Source organism: Zonotrichia albicollis, chromosome 23 (assembly GCF_047830755.1).
Source record: "Zonotrichia albicollis isolate bZonAlb1 chromosome 23, bZonAlb1.hap1, whole genome shotgun sequence".
In the NCBI taxonomy this organism is placed as follows: domain Eukaryota; kingdom Metazoa; phylum Chordata; class Aves; order Passeriformes; family Passerellidae; genus Zonotrichia; species Zonotrichia albicollis.
The window spans coordinates 3,850,320-3,867,832 of NC_133841.1; the positions used below are offsets into that span (position 1 = coordinate 3,850,320).

At 43.5% G+C, this 17,513-nt stretch overlaps 2 protein-coding genes and 1 gene segment (V, D, J or C); 1 reads left to right on the forward strand and 2 right to left on the reverse strand.

Annotated features, from left to right (window-relative positions):
• Window positions 1–4,056: 4,056 nt before the first annotated feature.
• Window positions 4,057–4,995, reverse strand: LOC102072090 (olfactory receptor 6E1-like). Its single transcript, XM_005494399.2, has one exon. It carries the CDS (start codon window positions 4,993–4,995, stop codon window positions 4,057–4,059), a length of 939 nt encoding a protein of 312 aa, XP_005494456.2.
• Window positions 4,996–9,072: 4,077 nt separating this feature from the next.
• DAD1 (defender against cell death 1) lies at window positions 9,073–11,152 on the forward strand. The gene is made up of 3 exons (XM_074557777.1): window positions 9,073–9,333; window positions 10,375–10,525; window positions 10,969–11,152. Exons 1-2 carry the CDS (start codon window positions 9,096–9,098, stop codon window positions 10,503–10,505), a joined length of 369 nt encoding a protein of 122 aa, XP_074413878.1. The 5' UTR covers window positions 9,073–9,095; the 3' UTR covers window positions 10,506–10,525; window positions 10,969–11,152.
• Window positions 11,153–16,401: 5,249 nt separating this feature from the next.
• The window catches only part of LOC141731454 (T-cell receptor alpha chain constant-like), a 51,300-nt gene continuing 50,188 nt past the window's right edge, over window positions 16,402–17,513 (reverse strand). Inside the window, 1 exon segment of the C gene segment in view lies at window positions 16,402–17,358. Coding sequence covers window positions 17,353–17,358 — 6 coding nt within the window.

Sequence of the window (17,513 nt, forward strand, 5' to 3'; positions counted from 1 at the left end):
CATTATTTGTTAATTAAGATATTTTTCTTTCACTCATTAAAAAAGGCCTTGAAAGCCTTTTGCAGTGGTGATGAATATTGCTTCTGTCTCTGTGTATAATTAGTACAGCAGGTAAAGGTAGTGCTAATTAGAGCAGAGAAAGGCTTTACAAACAAAGCCTTTGGCACTTCTGTGGGTTGCAATAACAGGAGAAGAGGCTGGAATGAGAATTGTCTTATTGCCAGCACATGAATCAAACTTTGACTCAGGTCTCTCCCTGCTTGGTCCCAAAGATATTTTCCTCTCTCTGCCTGATTCCCACCAGGGTATAAACAGGACTAATTCCCTATTAAAGTGTTTCCATTTCCATTCTCCCTGTCACACATAATTAGAACAAAAGACAAACAGAAATTAAGCTGTAGGTATTCACTGAAACACCGCTGGGAGCTCCCTAATTAACCACACAATGCTTCTAGCACAGGAACAACCACAGAGCTCATTATGGCTGTCAGCTTTTTAATGAGCCCCTGCAGGACTGTGGTGCCACCTCCCAGTTCCTGGTGGCTGTGCCACAATCAGGCAAGGTGCCTTGAGGAAATGACAAGGCAGGAGCAGGAACAAACTTACTGGGAGCTTTAACAGAGCCCAGTGCGAGGTGAGAGAGTTGGACAAAGTGTTCCCAGCAGGGCTCATTAGAGCACAGCGTCACAGACTTTGATTACAGACAGCTCAGCAAGCCTCAAACGTCTCCTGCACCGATGTTCCCTCTCAGAAGTCAAAGAGCAAGGCCCAGGCAGTGCCAAGGTGGTGCTTTCTGTCAGCATCACCCCCAGGCAGGGCAAAGGAGATGCCATGGACACAAACCTGCTCTGCCAAGCACTGGGCAGAGGCAGAGCCTGCTCTGCAGTGTCAACTACAGGGGTGAACCCAGAACTACCACTGCAACAGTGTGGCTGCAAGAGAGTGACTGCAAGAGAGTCACTGCAACAGAGAGACTGCAACAGTGTTGCTGCAACACTGTCACTGCAATGCACAGTGGCTGCATCACTGTCACTGCATCACTGTCACTGCAACAAAGTGACTGCAACACTGTGACTGCAACACTGTCACTGCAACACTGTCACTGCAACACTGTCACTGCATCACTGTCACTGCAATACTGTGGCTGCAACACACAGTGACTGCAACAGTGTGACTGCAACACTGTCACTGCAACACAGTCACTGTAACAGTGTCATTGCAACACAGTGACTGCAACAGAGTGACTGCATCACTGTCACTGCATCACTCACTGCAACACTGTGACTGCAACACACACTGCTGACCTCTTGAGGACCCCGCAGCCACCCCAGCTCCCTCGCTGCACCCTGCTCTGGGCGAGCCCTGCATTCAAACATGCATGTTGAAATGCAGCACCCCAGGCCCTGTCCTTGTTCCATCAGAGCTTCAGCACACCCCTCTCTGCTCTGTGAGATAAACCTTAAGGAGGATGCTGGTAAGTTCTACATGTCTGTAGAACTTGTGCTAACTTCTGCCATCAGTGTTTGGCCTAGAAAAGTTTTGAAGTTCACATAAATGGCTGAAAACAGCTGAAATGGCAATTACAAACAAATATGAATATGAAATGTCTTAAAGTGTGGAACCAGTTAAGAGTTACCACATATAATTTAATTTTTGAAAAACTATCCCCACTTGCAGCTGTGTAGCATTCACATCCACTGAGACAATTCTAGTCATGTTGTTGATACAGTTATTTTGAACAAGAGATTGGTTTGTTCCCTCTGAATTTGATTCATTCATCTTTAGACCTATGTTTAGCTGTCTAAAAAAATATTCCATAAATCTAAAGATTCAGCTGTCCTGAATCACAGAGTGAAATGGGACACTGTGCAGAGGAGTGGGATTGCAATCAGCTGATTTGGGGAATCACAGATGAGATGAAATCTGAACTGGACACGCAGGAACTAGTGCAATACATAAAGAGAGAACCCTTTCCCACAGAAAAGTGCCTCATCCTCACTTTGGGCAGTTAAAGTCACTCAGATTAGCCAATTTGATAATAAAAAGTCAAGGGTAAGTATTATTAGTCACAGGCTCTGAGGGTTAAAAATTTAATGAGAAGCTTTTCTCAAGTACATTATTTTCTTTCATTGTCTTTTAGGGAAAAGAATGCTTACAGTTCCCTAAGCTTTAGGAATTATTCACATTTCTTGATGACTTTGCTCAGAGTATCCTTCACTTCTCTATTCTGAGCAGTGGAGTAGCAACAGTGTAAAAAACTGAGAAGATTATTCAGTGCTTTGACAGTCCTAGTGTTGGCACATGTCAGGCTGTAATTATACTCAGGGGAAAAATACAGTAAGGAATCACAATTTGAGGGAGTTTGGGAAACTTTGGGAAAGGACACTCTCATCCTTGCATAGGTTTATTGTTTTGGCATCATCAGTGACCTTGGATGTTCAACCACACTTTCACTGTCCAGGAGATTGGGGAGATGTCCAGACTTGGAGTGAAGAACCACTCAAGGAAAAGTGGAAAGGACCATTCCAAGCTCTCCTGACTATCCACACAGCTGTAAAAATTACTGGTGGAGGTTCCTGGATTCACAATACACAGCCATAGCCAGCCCCAAACCTGGAAATGCCTTTAGAGCTTAAACTGAAACAAAACATTCCGTGAAATGTGCTTGGGATTAAGGATTATTGTACTTGGGATCAAGGATTATTGTGCTTGGGATCAAGGATTATCTCTACTGAATTAGAGGGAAGACAAGGAATTCTGTTGATGAGTTCAGTGTGTATGGTAATGATTGTAAACACAGCTTTGTGGAAGCTGAAGTTCTAAAACCAAAAATATCGATAAGAATGGTGTTTCTGTAGTTGGTTTGTGGCTTGGTAGCTCAATGTGATCTCTGTAGCCTGTGAAGGACCCACATGCACTGACCATAACCCTCCCCACCACCCTGTGTGCTGGGGACAGTGCTGGAGTACTCTGGAATGAATGAATAAATATTCCGGTGTTTAGCATTTAATTTTGTTTCTCACAATCTAAACTATCTCAGTTGGCAATAAATGACATTGGTTTTCCCCAAATCCAATGTGTTTCACTCCTGGTAGAAGCTGACAAACCATCTCTCTGTATTTATCTCAATCTACGAGAGTTTTTGTTTCTGTTTTTCCTCTTTTCCCACTGTGGGTGGAAGGTGTGAGTGGGAATTTGGTTTTTCACTAAGGCTAACCCATCCCAGCAAGGGGAGAAATGCTGAGGCAAAGCTGACACCAGGTAACAGGAGATTAGAAAATCCTTTCTGTGCTGGCATATTTTCATTGCCAACAGGAGGAATTACATAACATCTACAAAGCACAAACCATTTGAAATCAGCATCTTTAATTCACAATACAAATGTTGCACCTGGGAAACAATTCAGATACTTGGATGGGCTACTCCGCTGTCACCATCATTGTTTCTGGAAAAATCCCTTTGCCAGGATTTCTCTCTTGGGAAGCTGAGAAGCCTCAGAGAAAAAGGAAAAATAAAAAAAACCAATATTATCTCGTTTGCTTCTCCTGTGTTTTGCTGCTTTGGAATGTGGTAGGTGATTGTTTCATTAGTTTCATGTGAATTGTTTTTACTTAATGACCAATCATGGTCAAACTGTGTTGGGGCTCTGGAGAGTAATGAGTTTTTCATTAGTATCTTTCCGCTTTCTGTCTATATCCTTTCTGTATTCTTCAGTATTGATATAATATAATATAATATAATATAATATAATATAATATAATATAATATAATATAATATAATATAATATAATATAATATAATATAATATAATATAATATAATATAATATAATATAATATAATATAATATAATATAATATAATATAATATAATATAATATAATATAATATGAAATAATAGGAAAGCACCCACTCTGGACAAAGGTGGGATCATATGAAGCAACAATTAGTAAGAGAGGGATAAGCAAATCTTGGCTTATATTTATTATTTTATTATCAGAAATTATTATTTTCAGCCTAATTATTATTTTATTATCACAAAATATAAAATTCCACCGTTCACATCTGCCTCAGGGAGCCAGAAAACTTCAGAATTTTCTCCTTTAAAGCTTGCTTGACTTGCCTGTTCCTGAGTGAGTAGATGTAAGGGTTGACTGACTGAGTCAGCACGGAGAAGAACAAAGACAGAACTTTGTCAGAGTCCTGCCCACCTCGCTGGGCTGGGCGGATGTACCTGTAAATGCAGGTGCTGTAAAACACCATCACCACCATGAGGTGAGCTGAGCACGTGGAAAATGCCTTCCTCCTGCCTGCAGATGATGGAATAAGCACGATGGTGACAATAATGCAGCCATAAGAAACAGCAGTTACTATCAGGGTACCAGGGAGGATGAGGATGAGGATGATGAACATCAGCTCTTCGATGAAGGCTGTGTCTGTGCAGGACAGCTGCAACAACAGGGAAGCATCACAGTAAAAGTGATTCATGACATTGGGACCACAGAATGGCAGCTGCACTGTCATGATGGTGGGGGGAAGCATCAGGAGAAAAGTCAGTGCCCAGCAGCCCAGGATGAGCTGCAGGCAGAATCTGCTGTTCATGATGGCTGGGTAGTGCAAGGGGTGGCAGATGGCAACGTAGCGGTCCAGGGACATCACTGCCATGTAGAAAAGGGTGCAGGTACCCAGGCAGTAGAAAAGCAGCATCTGGAGGAAGCAGCCAGGCAGGGAAATTGTCTTCCTCTCTGTCAAGAGGCTGTACAGGGTGCTGGGAAGGAAGGTGGAGGTGAAGGTGATTTCCAAAAGGGCAAAATTCCTGAGGAAGTAGTACATGGGGGTCTGGAGGAAGTTATTGGTAAGAGTGATGCTGATGACAGAAATGTTTCCAAGCAGGATCAAGAGGTAGGCAATGCCAAGGAACACAAAGAGGGTGATCTCCCACTGGCGGCTGTCTGCCAGTCCCAGGAGAACAAACTCCACTACAGTTGTGTGGTTCATTGAGACATCACTGAAAAAGCTGGCAAGAAAAAGAAAAAATCTGATTTGGGAACTGTTGGAAAACAACAGAACATGTGTCAGTTTGGCTTTGCTAACATTACAGGGCAATACCAGCAACAAACTTCTTGTAAAAGACTGCAGCAACCACAGTAACCACATATTACAAATCCTGGTCGTGAAAAAGGAGTTCCAAGCCTCATTTGTAAGACTGAGTCCTCACTTCAGTCAAAACAATTCCTACAGTTTCCTCATGGCACACTTAAAAGGGTGCAGAAGCTGTTATTGGGTCTCTCTGAATGATCTGACAATATCCACCCTGCAACAAACCAAAAAAAAAAAAAAAAAAAAAAAAAGCAATGCCAAATGTCCAGAATGGGAACTTGGCTGTGTCCAGAGACTTACCACAGTGGAATGCAATCACACCACAGACTGACTCTGAAGCAGGTTAGATTGGTGCAAGGACAGATTTATATTGTAAAAGAGAAAGTTACTGCAGTTTAGATTCATTTCAGATTCATTTCAGATATTCCTGAATGACTGAAGTAAACAACACAATGAATTTCCAGGAAAAGTAAGCCCATCTTATTTAGCTGATAACCCATATCAAACAAGACACTCAAATTTCCCTCTTGAACTGCTCAACAAAAGGATAGCTATAAATTGGGATGGTACAACCCTTCTTAATGCACTGTTCCCATCAAATATTTCCTCTCAGAGCCCTTTCCCAAGCAAAACACAGGAGATTATTGACATCATCTTATGGCTGTTTCTCAAAAACCACCAATACAAACCTTCCCTCTCACAAACCATACTAAATATAGGACATATTTTCAATGCCACAGATGGACTGATATTATCTGGAAGCTGAGAGAGGTCCCCTAAGCTAAGAAACTCCCTCAGTAACAGCTAAAGGCTTTTACTTTAGTTTGAAGATTAAAAGTTCAGTTTCCCAAGTCAATGTTCCTTTAAACTTTCCCTATTCTTCAGAAAACAACACCCAAACTCTAAGAAATGCTCCAGGTAGTTACCAGTATATCCAGGATGCTACAAAGAGTATTCTGAGTCTGATTCTGTTCCTCCTTAGCTTAGTTTGGCAATTGATTTCTGGCAAAAAAAAAATTTCCTCTCTCTTCAGGTCCTTTATATAATGGTGGCAGGGTATTACAGTCCTGTATTTCCTCACTGTGTCAAACCTCAGGGACCAATTAGGGATCAAAACATGAAAAAACACCTTGTGGGAAAACACTTGTGAAAGAACAGCAAGAGTATAATCAAACCACAGAGAAAATGAGATTGGGAAGGACCTCTGGAGCTCCAGTCCTTGCTAAAAGCAAAGCAGGACAAGGTTGCTCATGCCCTTCTCTCATTAAGTATGGATATCTCCAAACAGGGCTTGTATAAACTTCCCTGCAGTGCCACGACTTCCCCTGTCCTTTCATTGTGAATATTTATTTCCTTTTGTGCAGAAAAGATTTACTTGAAGCCCTTTGTGAGAGGTCTGGCTCTAACTTGGCTCTGAGTCCCCCTCAGTGGACTCCTCTTGGCTTTGTCTTCTCTCTGCTTCTCCTCAGGTGAAATGTTCTCCAGTTCTCTGATAAATTTGCTTTACTTCCACTGGACTCACACCATTCTAATAACATCTTTGGGGTTTTTTTGTACTGTGCACAACTGTCCCAATACACTCTCACAAGTGCCAAGCAACAAGAATTTAGTGCCAGATCAGCCCGTGGGTGCAGCCTGGCAGAAGGCTCACACAGTGTGCAAACCTGGAGATAAGAAACGCTGAGAGAGAAATGGAAATAGAAACGAGTTTCAAAGGATGGCCTTGAAAATAACACTGGATACTTTGGAGAAATAGATGCACTGTAGTTGGAGCTATGAGGGGTAATTTTAGATTATTTGCTTTAAGGCATTTACAGCATGGTGTGGCAAAAGCTGATAGGCCAAGAAACATTTGTAGTGTATTGTGATTAGGAAATAATCGGGTTCTGATTGTGATTGCGTGAATTATAACATCTGTACTGTCTCATCCTTCACATGAGACTGAAAATGGAATAAAAGTTTTAAAAACACCTCTGAGTAACCCCATCTCTGGGTCAGAATATGGATTAATCCAACATAAAACCCAACAAGGAGTGGTGGCTGACAGAGGATTGCCTGTGGTGATGTTCACAGGAGTCCCAGGATGAGGGAAGAGATGAGAATCTTGATTCCATGCTTCAGAAGGCTGATTTATTATGTTATGATATATATTATATTAAAAGAAAATGATATATTAAAACTATACTAAAAGAATAGAAGAAAGGATTTCATCAGAAGGCTTGAAAGGAATAGAAAGGAATGATAATAAAATCTTGTGACTGACAAGAGAGTCTGAGCCAGCTGACTGTGATTGGCCATTAATTAGAAACAACCAACAAGGGCCAATCACAGATGCACCTGTTGCATTCCACAGCAGCAGATAACCACTGTTTACATTTTGTTTCTGAGGCCTCTCAGCTTCTCAGGAGAAAAAATCTTAACAAAAGGATTTTTCATAAAATATGTCTGTGACAATTGCCAATGCCTCAGAGCTGACACTGCCCTGGAACAGCTGCTGTTCCTCACACAGCCAAACTGATTTCCACAACTCAGCCTCAGGCTCATCAGATTCGTGTGAGTGTTGGTATCAAAGACATTTTTTTTATAGTTGCCTTGCAGTGTCACTGAAACAGTGAGAAAAACCCTCCAACAACATATTTAGTGTTAGAGAATGAAGGCATTACTTTATTCTGGCCAGGATGTGCAACAGAAAGAATTGCATCCACACATTGCTGGTGATGAAGAGAGACAGGGAAAACTGATTTGGTGATCAAAATCCAAATTTATTGTGGACTACCAATGCTTATATACTGTTTTAGGAAGACTAGCAATGTTTACTACAATGATTAGGTTAAAATCACATACACAAACTTATGCATATTGATTATATATACATATGAATATATGCATATTGATTACACAATGATTATGTTAAAATCGCATACACAAACTTCTCTTGCTTGCAGAGTTTAAGGAAATTTTCTTTTTCCAGTAAACCTCTCTGATTGAATCTTCGTTTAATCCTCAAAGTTCTGTTTGCTCTTCCCAAGGCATTCTGTACTCAAATCTCTTATGCTAATCAGGTCCAAAGTTCATCATCTGTCTTGTATCCCAATATCTCAACAACACATTGCCTGGGTGTGCAGAGAAAATCCTTCCATCATACATCACTCTTTACTAGATTTTTCAGATATTTATACAGTCAAACCCGATGGAAATTAATGCAGTGTTCATTGGTTTGAAGTTATGCAGCTCTTAGCATTTGGTTTCCTATTGGCTATGGATCTGTTGGGCTCTGATGTTAATTAGGTACTCATTCCTTGGTTCTCTCATTTTTTCTCAGACCAGGCATCTCTGACCATGTTTGAGTTGATGTTCATTAATGCTCATTATGTTTTGTGTCTTCTCTGTGCTGCTCCCAGCCTGCTGAGATGTGAAGCTCATCACACCTTGAGTGATGATCCTTTGAAAAGAAACTCCAACTCCTTTCCCCCAGCAAAGGCGAGCAAAACTGACTAAAGTTACAAAAATATTCTAAATTTTGTATCATTTTCCAACAGCAGGAGGCAGACTGAGATCGTTTTGCTTTTACCCGGGAGGGGAATCAGTGTCACCGGACACTCCTTCGGCCAGGAGCCTCCTGGACACTCCTTTGGCCACAAACCCCTGGACACTCCTTCAGCCAGGAACCCCCCTGGACACTCCTTTGGCCAGGAGCCCCCTGGACACCCCTTCGTCCACAAGCCCCAGATATTCCCTCAGCCAGGAACCCCTGACACCCGCTCAGCCGAGCCGCCTCAGGCAAAGCCCCGCCTCCAGCAGCAGCGCCGGGCCCTGATTGGCTTTCGGAATTAACAACTGTCTAATCTACCCAGCAACAGCCAACTCTGCGCTCTTATTGGCTTTTTGCAAGCACAGGGGTGCGGACTCTGCTGGTTCCTCAGCGCATGCGCAACTCCTCCTATCGCTCGCCGCCACGTCGGTGCGCGCCCGCGCGGTGCGGATGGGCGGCGCGGCGCATGCGCAGTGCGGTGGCGGCGGCAGTCATGGCGGGCTCGGTGCGGGCCGTAGCGCGGCGCTTCCTGTCCGAGTACGGCGGCGGCACTGCCGGGCGCCTCAAGGCGCTGGACGCCTTTCTGCTCTACGTGCTGCTCACGGGCGCGCTACAGTTCGGATACTGCCTGGGCGTCGGCACCTTCCCCTTCAACTCCTTCCTCAGCGGCTTCATCTCGGCCGTCGGCAGCTTCATCCTGGGCGGTCAGTGGCGGCCCCTCACGGACGTGGCGCGGCTCGGGCTCATCGGGAGCGGGAGTGGAGGGGAGCCTCAGGAATCAGCAGCGCTCAGAGCTGGCTCTGCAGCCGGGGAACCCCGGGGCCCTCAGCACTCTCGGGACCCTCAGAACCCCTCGCCCTTTACCGAGCTCCCGGTTTCGCTGCCCCCTCAGCACCCCCGGGGCCCTCAGCATCCCCGGCCCTTTCCCAGCTCCCCGTTCCGCTCCCCAGCTCTGCAGCTGCGGGGCCCGGCCCGGAGCTTTGTCCTCCCGGCTGTCCTTGCAGCTCGGTGGGACTGAGAGTGCCACAGGGACACATGCACGGTGCTGCTGGCCAGAATACCCCAAAGCTGCCCCTGTTTTTGTGCAGGGCTGGAAGAGCTGGGGTGTTCAGAAGAGAAAAGGTTGCCATGAGAGCTGAGAGCCCCTTCCAGGGTCTAAAGGGGCTCCAGGACAGCTGGAGAGGGATTTTGGACAAGGGCTGGAGTGACAACACAAGGGGGAATGGTTTCCCACTGCCAGAGGGCAGGGATGGGTAGGATAGTGGGATATTGGGGAGGAATTGTTCCCTGTGAGGGTGGGAAGCCGTGGCACAGGGTGCCCAGATTTCCTGAGTTCCTGGAGATGTCCAAGGTGAGTTTAGATGGTGTTTGGAGCACTCTAGGATAGTGGAAGGTGTCCCTGGGATTGGAATGAGAGGATCTCTAAGGTCCTTTCTAGCCCAGATCATTCTGTGTTTCTGACACACCCAACAGAGCACAGAGGAATTTCCACACCCCTGTGTGACTCCAGGCCTGCTCTGAGCCTGTTCCCCTCAGGATCTTGGCACCCTGTGGTGTTGTGGGAGCACTGACTCCACGACAGCCCCATCCAAATTCCCTGCCAGTGTCCTGCTCCTCTCTAGGAACAATGGAGTCACTTCTCCCTGGGTGGAACATCCTGGGCTGGGCTGCCCCAGGAAGGCTTTGCTTTCCTCCATGGTTTTCTCTTGTGCTCACTGATGTCTTCTTCTTGCTGTGCTGTGCAGTTTGCCTCCGGATCCAGATCAACCCCCAGAACAAGGGCGAGTTCCAGGGCATTTCCCCCGAGCGGGCCTTCGCTGATTTCCTCTTTGCCAACACCATTCTGCATCTCGTCGTCATCAATTTCGTTGGCTGAGCTCTGGGAGAGCCTGACAGGTACTGAAGGGTCACAAAAGGGACAAACACAGCACTGTTCTTCTTTAAGAAGGAGAGTTAGAATGATAATAAATTCAGGAGTCCCGAGCTCCTCCTGGCCAAGCACAGCTGAGCTTTGGGTTGGCACAGAGTGAGGATTTATTTCTGATTTTAACCCTGTCTTTTTTGACTTTTATAATCAAACAGATTAACTAAGACTGCCCACATTCCTCTCTTATAAGACGGATTCCCCATTTTTCTTTGGGGGCTCTGTGAGGCTGAGGCATGGCTGGGGTTCAGCTCTGGAGTTGTTTTCAGTTGGGGACGGGGACAATTGAGTGTTGGGAGTGGGGATATTCCCTGTTGTTGCTCTTGCAAGGTGCCACAGGATCACTGGGGCTTGGGAAAGCTCTGTCCCCTCTGCTCTGCAGTGACATTGCTGATGTTGCCTGCTCTCTTTCCAGGTATTGAAGTGTTCCTGATGGCAAAGCCTGGCGTGGGGAAGTGCCCAGCACACTCTCACCTTCTTCTTTGATGGAAGAAGAGATGCAGGGTTCAAGATTTCCCCCCCTCAGAGTGTCCTGTGGAGGGGTCTGCAGCCTCATTGTGTAACTCTGATCCTTTCCATCAATAAAACTCTTTATGACACTGCAGCCTTTTCCATACTGGGGACAAATACAGAGCTTCTCCTGCATCCAGCTTCCCTCTCCCTGGTTTTACCTCTCTCCCTTCCTTTCTACCCAGCAGGCTTTTTTCCTGTGCCCCAGTTTTGCAGGGAAGCAGGAAACAAATGATCATAGAAATTCAGTTGTCATCCACCCTTTTCATCTCTCTCTTTCCTGCCTTTTGGTCTCCCAGGGTCTGTTGCCAGCTTGCCACCTCTTCTCCTCACTGAACAACCCCAGATCCCTCAGCCATCCCCCAGAAGAGAAATATTTTCTAGTCCTTTCTTGAGCCTTGTTGCTCTTTGTGAAAACCCAAGGCACAGGGAATATTTCTCTGCTCCGGGATGCCCTGGTTCCCATGGGAGCTCTGACTTTGACCTTCATTCATGGTCAAAGTTTCCCAGACTTCCAGATAGACTGGAACTCACAAAAGTGTGAAATATAGAGAGCAGTGTAGGTGCATCACTGGGTGAGGAATTGAGAGTTTGGGAATTTTAGTGTGTTGTGGATGGGAGCAAGATGGAGGGCACAGGGTGTTGTCCTGGGTTTCTTCTTCTTTCTTCTTCATGGGTTTGGGTGGCATTTTGTAATTGGGCAGAAAAGTCCACACTGGGATCAGTTTTTGGGTTAAAAGGGAAAATAATCCAGGTTTCAGTTCTTAATTGGATAGTTCAGTCTTAAAAGACCTTGTGACAAGAGATTGTGTCGAAGTGAGGGAGCGACCACCTTTGTTGATTTTTCACATCTGACTCCGGTTTATTCATCAATCCAGCACTTTTTATAACCGTGTTAATTAAGCTCATGCATATTGCAAAATCTGAGCTCCTGACAGGCTGTAGAGAAAACTTCAGCTCCTCCTTTTGTTTACAATACCTGAAGTTAGTTTACTGAAACCAAGATCAGTGTTCTCACCCTGATATGGAAGGTTCCCAAAACCTTCATCTCTATTCCCAGACTGACTGTCTGCTCCCAGCAGCAGCCAAGGACAGAACGGTTTGAGAATCTTGTTGTTTATATAGAAGGTGGCTGAGAACCTAATTATTTACAGGATCAAGCCTGGGAAAGGCTGCTTTTACAGCAGGCTTCTATATTTCTTTAAGGCATACTTGAACCAGGCTCTCCACAAGATTGTTGGCCATTTTGTGCCTTCTAATGAAAAGCTGCCCAACTCACAGCAGTGAGACTGTTTTACTGATAAATAGTAAACATTTGAGTCTGAACATGAACTGCTGTCTCAAGTTCCTTCAATCCACACCGAGAAAAACCAACAACTGGTACCAGCACAGCTCTTCACTGGACACACTCCAGCCCCTCAAAGTGTTTTTAAAGTGAGATGTTCAGAACTGAGGGCAGCACTGGAGCTGCAGCCTCACCGACACACACAGGGGTGATCCCTGCACTGCTCCTGGTACAAGCCAGGCTGCTGTTGTCTTTCTTGGCCGCTTGGGCTCACTGTTGGCTCACAGCTGGAGCCAGCACTGCCAGCTCCCTCCCTCCCGAGCAGCTCTTCAGCCGCTCCTCCTCCTCCTCCTCCTCCTCCTCCTCCCCAGCCTGGAGCTGCAGGCGCTGCTGTGACCCCAGAGCTGGAGCGGCACTTGATCCTCATGCCCTGGAGCTTTGCCCACTGATCCAGACTGTTCAGCTTCTCTAGAACCTTCAGGAGGTTCTGTTGTCGTGCTTGTCTGGTTTTCTCTGCAGCTGAAACACTGGGAGGTAAAACCTTGAGAGTTTTGGGACTCCATGGCATGGAAATGTTTGTGTGCTGCACTGAGGAAATGGAACTTTGGCTCTCTGATGGCTTCAGAACCTCTCAGAATTCAATTCTGGCTCCTCTTTATCACCTTTTAAACATTTCCAGCTGTGCTGGAAACACATTTAACATTTCCATTACTGTGCTGCAGCCAGTAAACCCTTAGCCAAATCTCCTGCCTGACACAGGCTGTGAGATGTGAGGGGTCAGGGTTTTCACTGTCCTGGATAATGAGTCTGGCTCTGTGTCAGCAATAAAGAACTCGTGCCAGCACTCCTGGAGTTGTTTGCAATGGCAGCAGGGCAGTTATGGGCAAAATAAGCCTGAAAAAGGACCCACATTAACAGAGGATTAACCTTTAAAAGCAATAACTTGTTGCATATTCATAAACTTCATCCATGATGCATAAATTCCATTCAAACAAAAGATTCTGTCTGGGCAGTGTCAACTTCTTCCTCTGAATCCTAAGGTGTCTTCAGGGCTGAGTGAGGTGGGAAGAAGTTAATTTCTTCTGATAATGGAGTAATAAATTCTCTTTCTCTGAAAGATTTAGGTGTCCTGTGGCTGCTATCTCAGTGTGAGCGCCTCGTTCCTTTCTTTAAAAAAATATCCTACATACATAGTTTCCATTTAAACATTATGTTATAACCTAAACTCTATTTACCACACTACTAAGAAAATTAATACAGCATCACTTTCTAACATAACACATATAATATTAATTTTAATATTTGCAAAAAGCCAATCATAAAATACTCATTTTTCACATTTGTTATTTTGCCTTTTATTAAAAATTTCTGTTTCCAGCTGAAGTACCACTGAAAAACAGAAAACCTAAAACCAGAGGCATCACCCCCCCAACACTTTATACTGCATTTCTGCCCTCCTTTTCCTGCCCACTCTATTCATAGCTCAATCCTTCCTGCTGTGCCCAAAACAACCCCCCAAGCGCAGCCTGTGGTGAGGGGGGCACCCCTGAACCTCATTCCCCTTTGGCTTGTGGTCTAACGGCCGCTGTTCTTTTCCACAGCCCCTGCCCTGCCTGCCACGTGCCACCCCAGCCCTCGGTGCTGCACTTTCCAGAGGAAGTGGTTTTTGTGGTGGGGCTGCAGGCGAGCACCAGGGCTGACCCACATCTCGGTTGTGGCGTCATGGAACTTGTGCTGTGGCTTCTTCCTGCCCCAGCTGGGCCCCAGCCCCTTTGCACCCTGTGAAAAAGTGGGTGTTTTGTGATTGGCGTTTGGCAAATACTAGATTTTTTCAAATATTTTTTCGATTTTTGCAAATATTTTGTAAGTATTCTGTTATGTCAGGAAGTTATGCTGTGTTAATCTTAAGTAGTGTGTTGAATAGAGTTTTATATTATAACATAATGTTAAAATAGAAACTATGCTATGTAAGATACATTTTTAGAGAGGAACGAAGTACTCACACTGAGATAGCAGCCACAGGACACCTAAATCCTTCAGAGAAAAAGAATTTATATTATTGCTCCCTTATCAGAAGAAACAAACTTCTTCCTGCCTCGCTCAGCCCTGAAGACACCTTAGGATTCAGAGGAAGAAGCTGACAATGACCAGACAGAATCCTGTGTTTGAATGGAATTTATGCATCATGTGTGAGGTGTATGAATATGTGTGAAAAATGTGCATTTTATGATTGGCTTTTCACAAATATTAAAATGAACATTATAAGTGTTATGCTAGAAAGTTATGCTGGATTAATTTTTTTACTAGTGTGTTAAATATAGTTTCATACTATAACATAATGTTAAAATAGAAACTATGCATGTGGAATATTTTTTTAAAGAAAGGAATGAGGCACTCACACCAGACAGCAGCCACAGGACACCTAAATCTTTCATAAAAAAAAGAATTTATTTCTCCCTTAGCAGAAGAAATTAACTTCTTCCCACCTTGCTCAGCCCTGAAGACACCTTAGGATTCAGAGGAAGAAGTTGACACTGACCAGACAGAATTCCGTGTTTGAATGGAATTTATGCATCATGTATGAGGTGTATGAATATGCAACAGGTTATTGTTTTTAAGGGTTAATCCTCTGTTAACTGTGTCCTTTTTTGGGCTTATTTTGCCCAGAAAGAGGTACCTGGACCATCTGTAACTCTTTTTTTCTGTTGTCTCATACTATCCTAATTCAAATTGTCCAAAGTTCCATTACTCTAATTATATTGCTATTTTTCTAACCAATTTATTACTATCAAGCTTTTAAAATTTCAAAAACAGGTGATTGGTGTTTTTCACACACTTCCTGTCCCGCTGGGTTATTTCCTGTCTTTGCTTTGCTCTTTGGTTTTTGCAGCTCGAAATAAACAAGAAAATGCAGGGAAGGGGAGGAAGGGGGGAGAACATTGTGGTGGTGGGAGATTGGCAGCCTGATATCTGAAAGCTGCCTTTGTGAAAAACAAGCCAATCGCTTGTTTTTAAAATTTTAGAAGTTTAATAGTAATAAAATAGGGTTTTCCTGCCACTCTGGGGACTGCTGGGAGGTACAGGCAAGGTTCAAGCTTTGCAGGGAGCGTTCTGGGGTTTCTGTCAGAGCACACTTCCATTTCTCCTCCACAGAGGAACCTCTGATGATGCCTTAGTGGAGAAGAGCATTTACAGGGACTTCTGTGAGACAGAGAGAAGTTTGAGAAGAGGATCCTTTCTTCTGTTCTTGTAGTGTAGTTTTAATAGGTCGTTTTCTTTTAATATAAAATAATAAATCAGCCTTCTGAAACATGGAGTCAAGATTCTCATCTCTTCCCTCATCCTGTGACCCCTGAGAACATCACCACACCCTGAGTGTGGCCAAGCCATGATTTTGTTGTCTTCACCCCAAAGCATTTTAGATTGGTCTCATGTGGTTGTTTTTAATAAATGGCAAATCAGAGTCCAGCTGTCTCAGACTCTCTGGTCAGTCACAAGATTCCATTCCATTCCATTCCATTCCATTCCATTCCATTCCATTCCATTCCATTCCATTCCATTCCATTCCATTCCATTCCTTTGCAAGCCTTCTGATTAAATCCTTTCTTCTATTCTTTTAGTGTAGTTTTAATATATAATTTTCTTTTAATATAATATATTAAAATACTATCTTAATATATTATATTAAATTATTATGACATATTATATCAATATATTAGATGAATATAATATGTCATAATAATGGATATTAATATATAATGTATCAATATTAATATATGATAATATAATAAGATATAATAAAATATAATAAAATATATAATAATATATAATTATATATGATATAATGTATTGTATTAAAATATTATTATATATTATATTAATGTATAATAAAATAATAAATCAGCCTTCTGAAACACAGAGTCAAGATTCTCATCTCTTCCCTCATCCTTTGACCCCTGTGAACACCATCACACCCTGAGTGTGGCCAAGCCATGATTTTGTCATCTCCAGCCAGCCCAGCCCAATGCCTCAGACAACAAATACAAAAGACAAAAATTTTATCATTTTTTTAATAAGAATTGTTTGATGACAGCCTAAAGAAATGCCAAGACATCTGGTGGGTACCAGGACAGTCCATGGATTAGCAGCATGCAGATGCCACAGGCAAGCACAGTTCCAAGGTGGGCACACAAGGACAGGTAAATATTTCAGTACATTTTTATGCAATTGTTACAAAAAAAACCTTGGGGGATCTCAGGTTGTTAGAAGCAAACAAAAAAAACAAAAGTTGTTTGTAGTTTTACAAAAGTGGTTTGTATTTTGAACAGAAAGCCAGATCTTAAACTGGTTTAAATTAAGAAGTGTTATGGTCAGATAAACTTTTAAAAAATCCTTTTAAATATTTCTTCTGTGACATTGAAGTGGCAATTTCACTGAATTTGGAATTTCTGGGAGACTGCAGCTCATCCTTTAGGGGAAAAATGGGATATCTTCCTCTAATCCACCAAAAGGTGACAGGACAGTGCATTATGATTCAGTTTCCCTTTGCTTTTTAAAGTGTTTCATTTGCACCTGAAAAGGTTACTGGGGGTGCACCCTAAGAGATATGAACACCCTAAAGCTACCAAAATAGGAAAAATTCCCATTCAGATGATATTTAGCTTGCAGTTTTTTACACACAGCACTGCTCCAGGCAGAAATTGTAATTTTAATAGAAGTAACAACTTGGCAATGAGTAATTATAGCAAAGTCTGCTTCATGCAAAAAAGGCACAGTGTGGTGAATGACCCAGACATCTGGAGGGCAAAACGCTGGAAATGTTTCATTTTGAGCAGTTTTATAGCAATGCAAATAAAGCAATTTAGAATATCATGGCTGGTGTGATGTGTAAGAGCAGCAGGGGATGTTCCTTGCACAAGGAATTTCCCTGAGCTCCCTCTTGCCCACGATGCTCTCTCAAAGCTGATGGGTTTGGTACTTCAGGACTGCCCCAGCTGGTTCCTCTCAGTCCTGTAACAAAAACAAAGGTTTGTTAAATCATTATTGGTTAAAAAATTATCTCTGCGCAATTGTAGAGCTGAAGTGTCCAGGCAAGAGAGAAACAGACACTGGGAAAAGTTGATATATTAGGATTTATATTAAAGTCAATTACCATCAAACTTTCC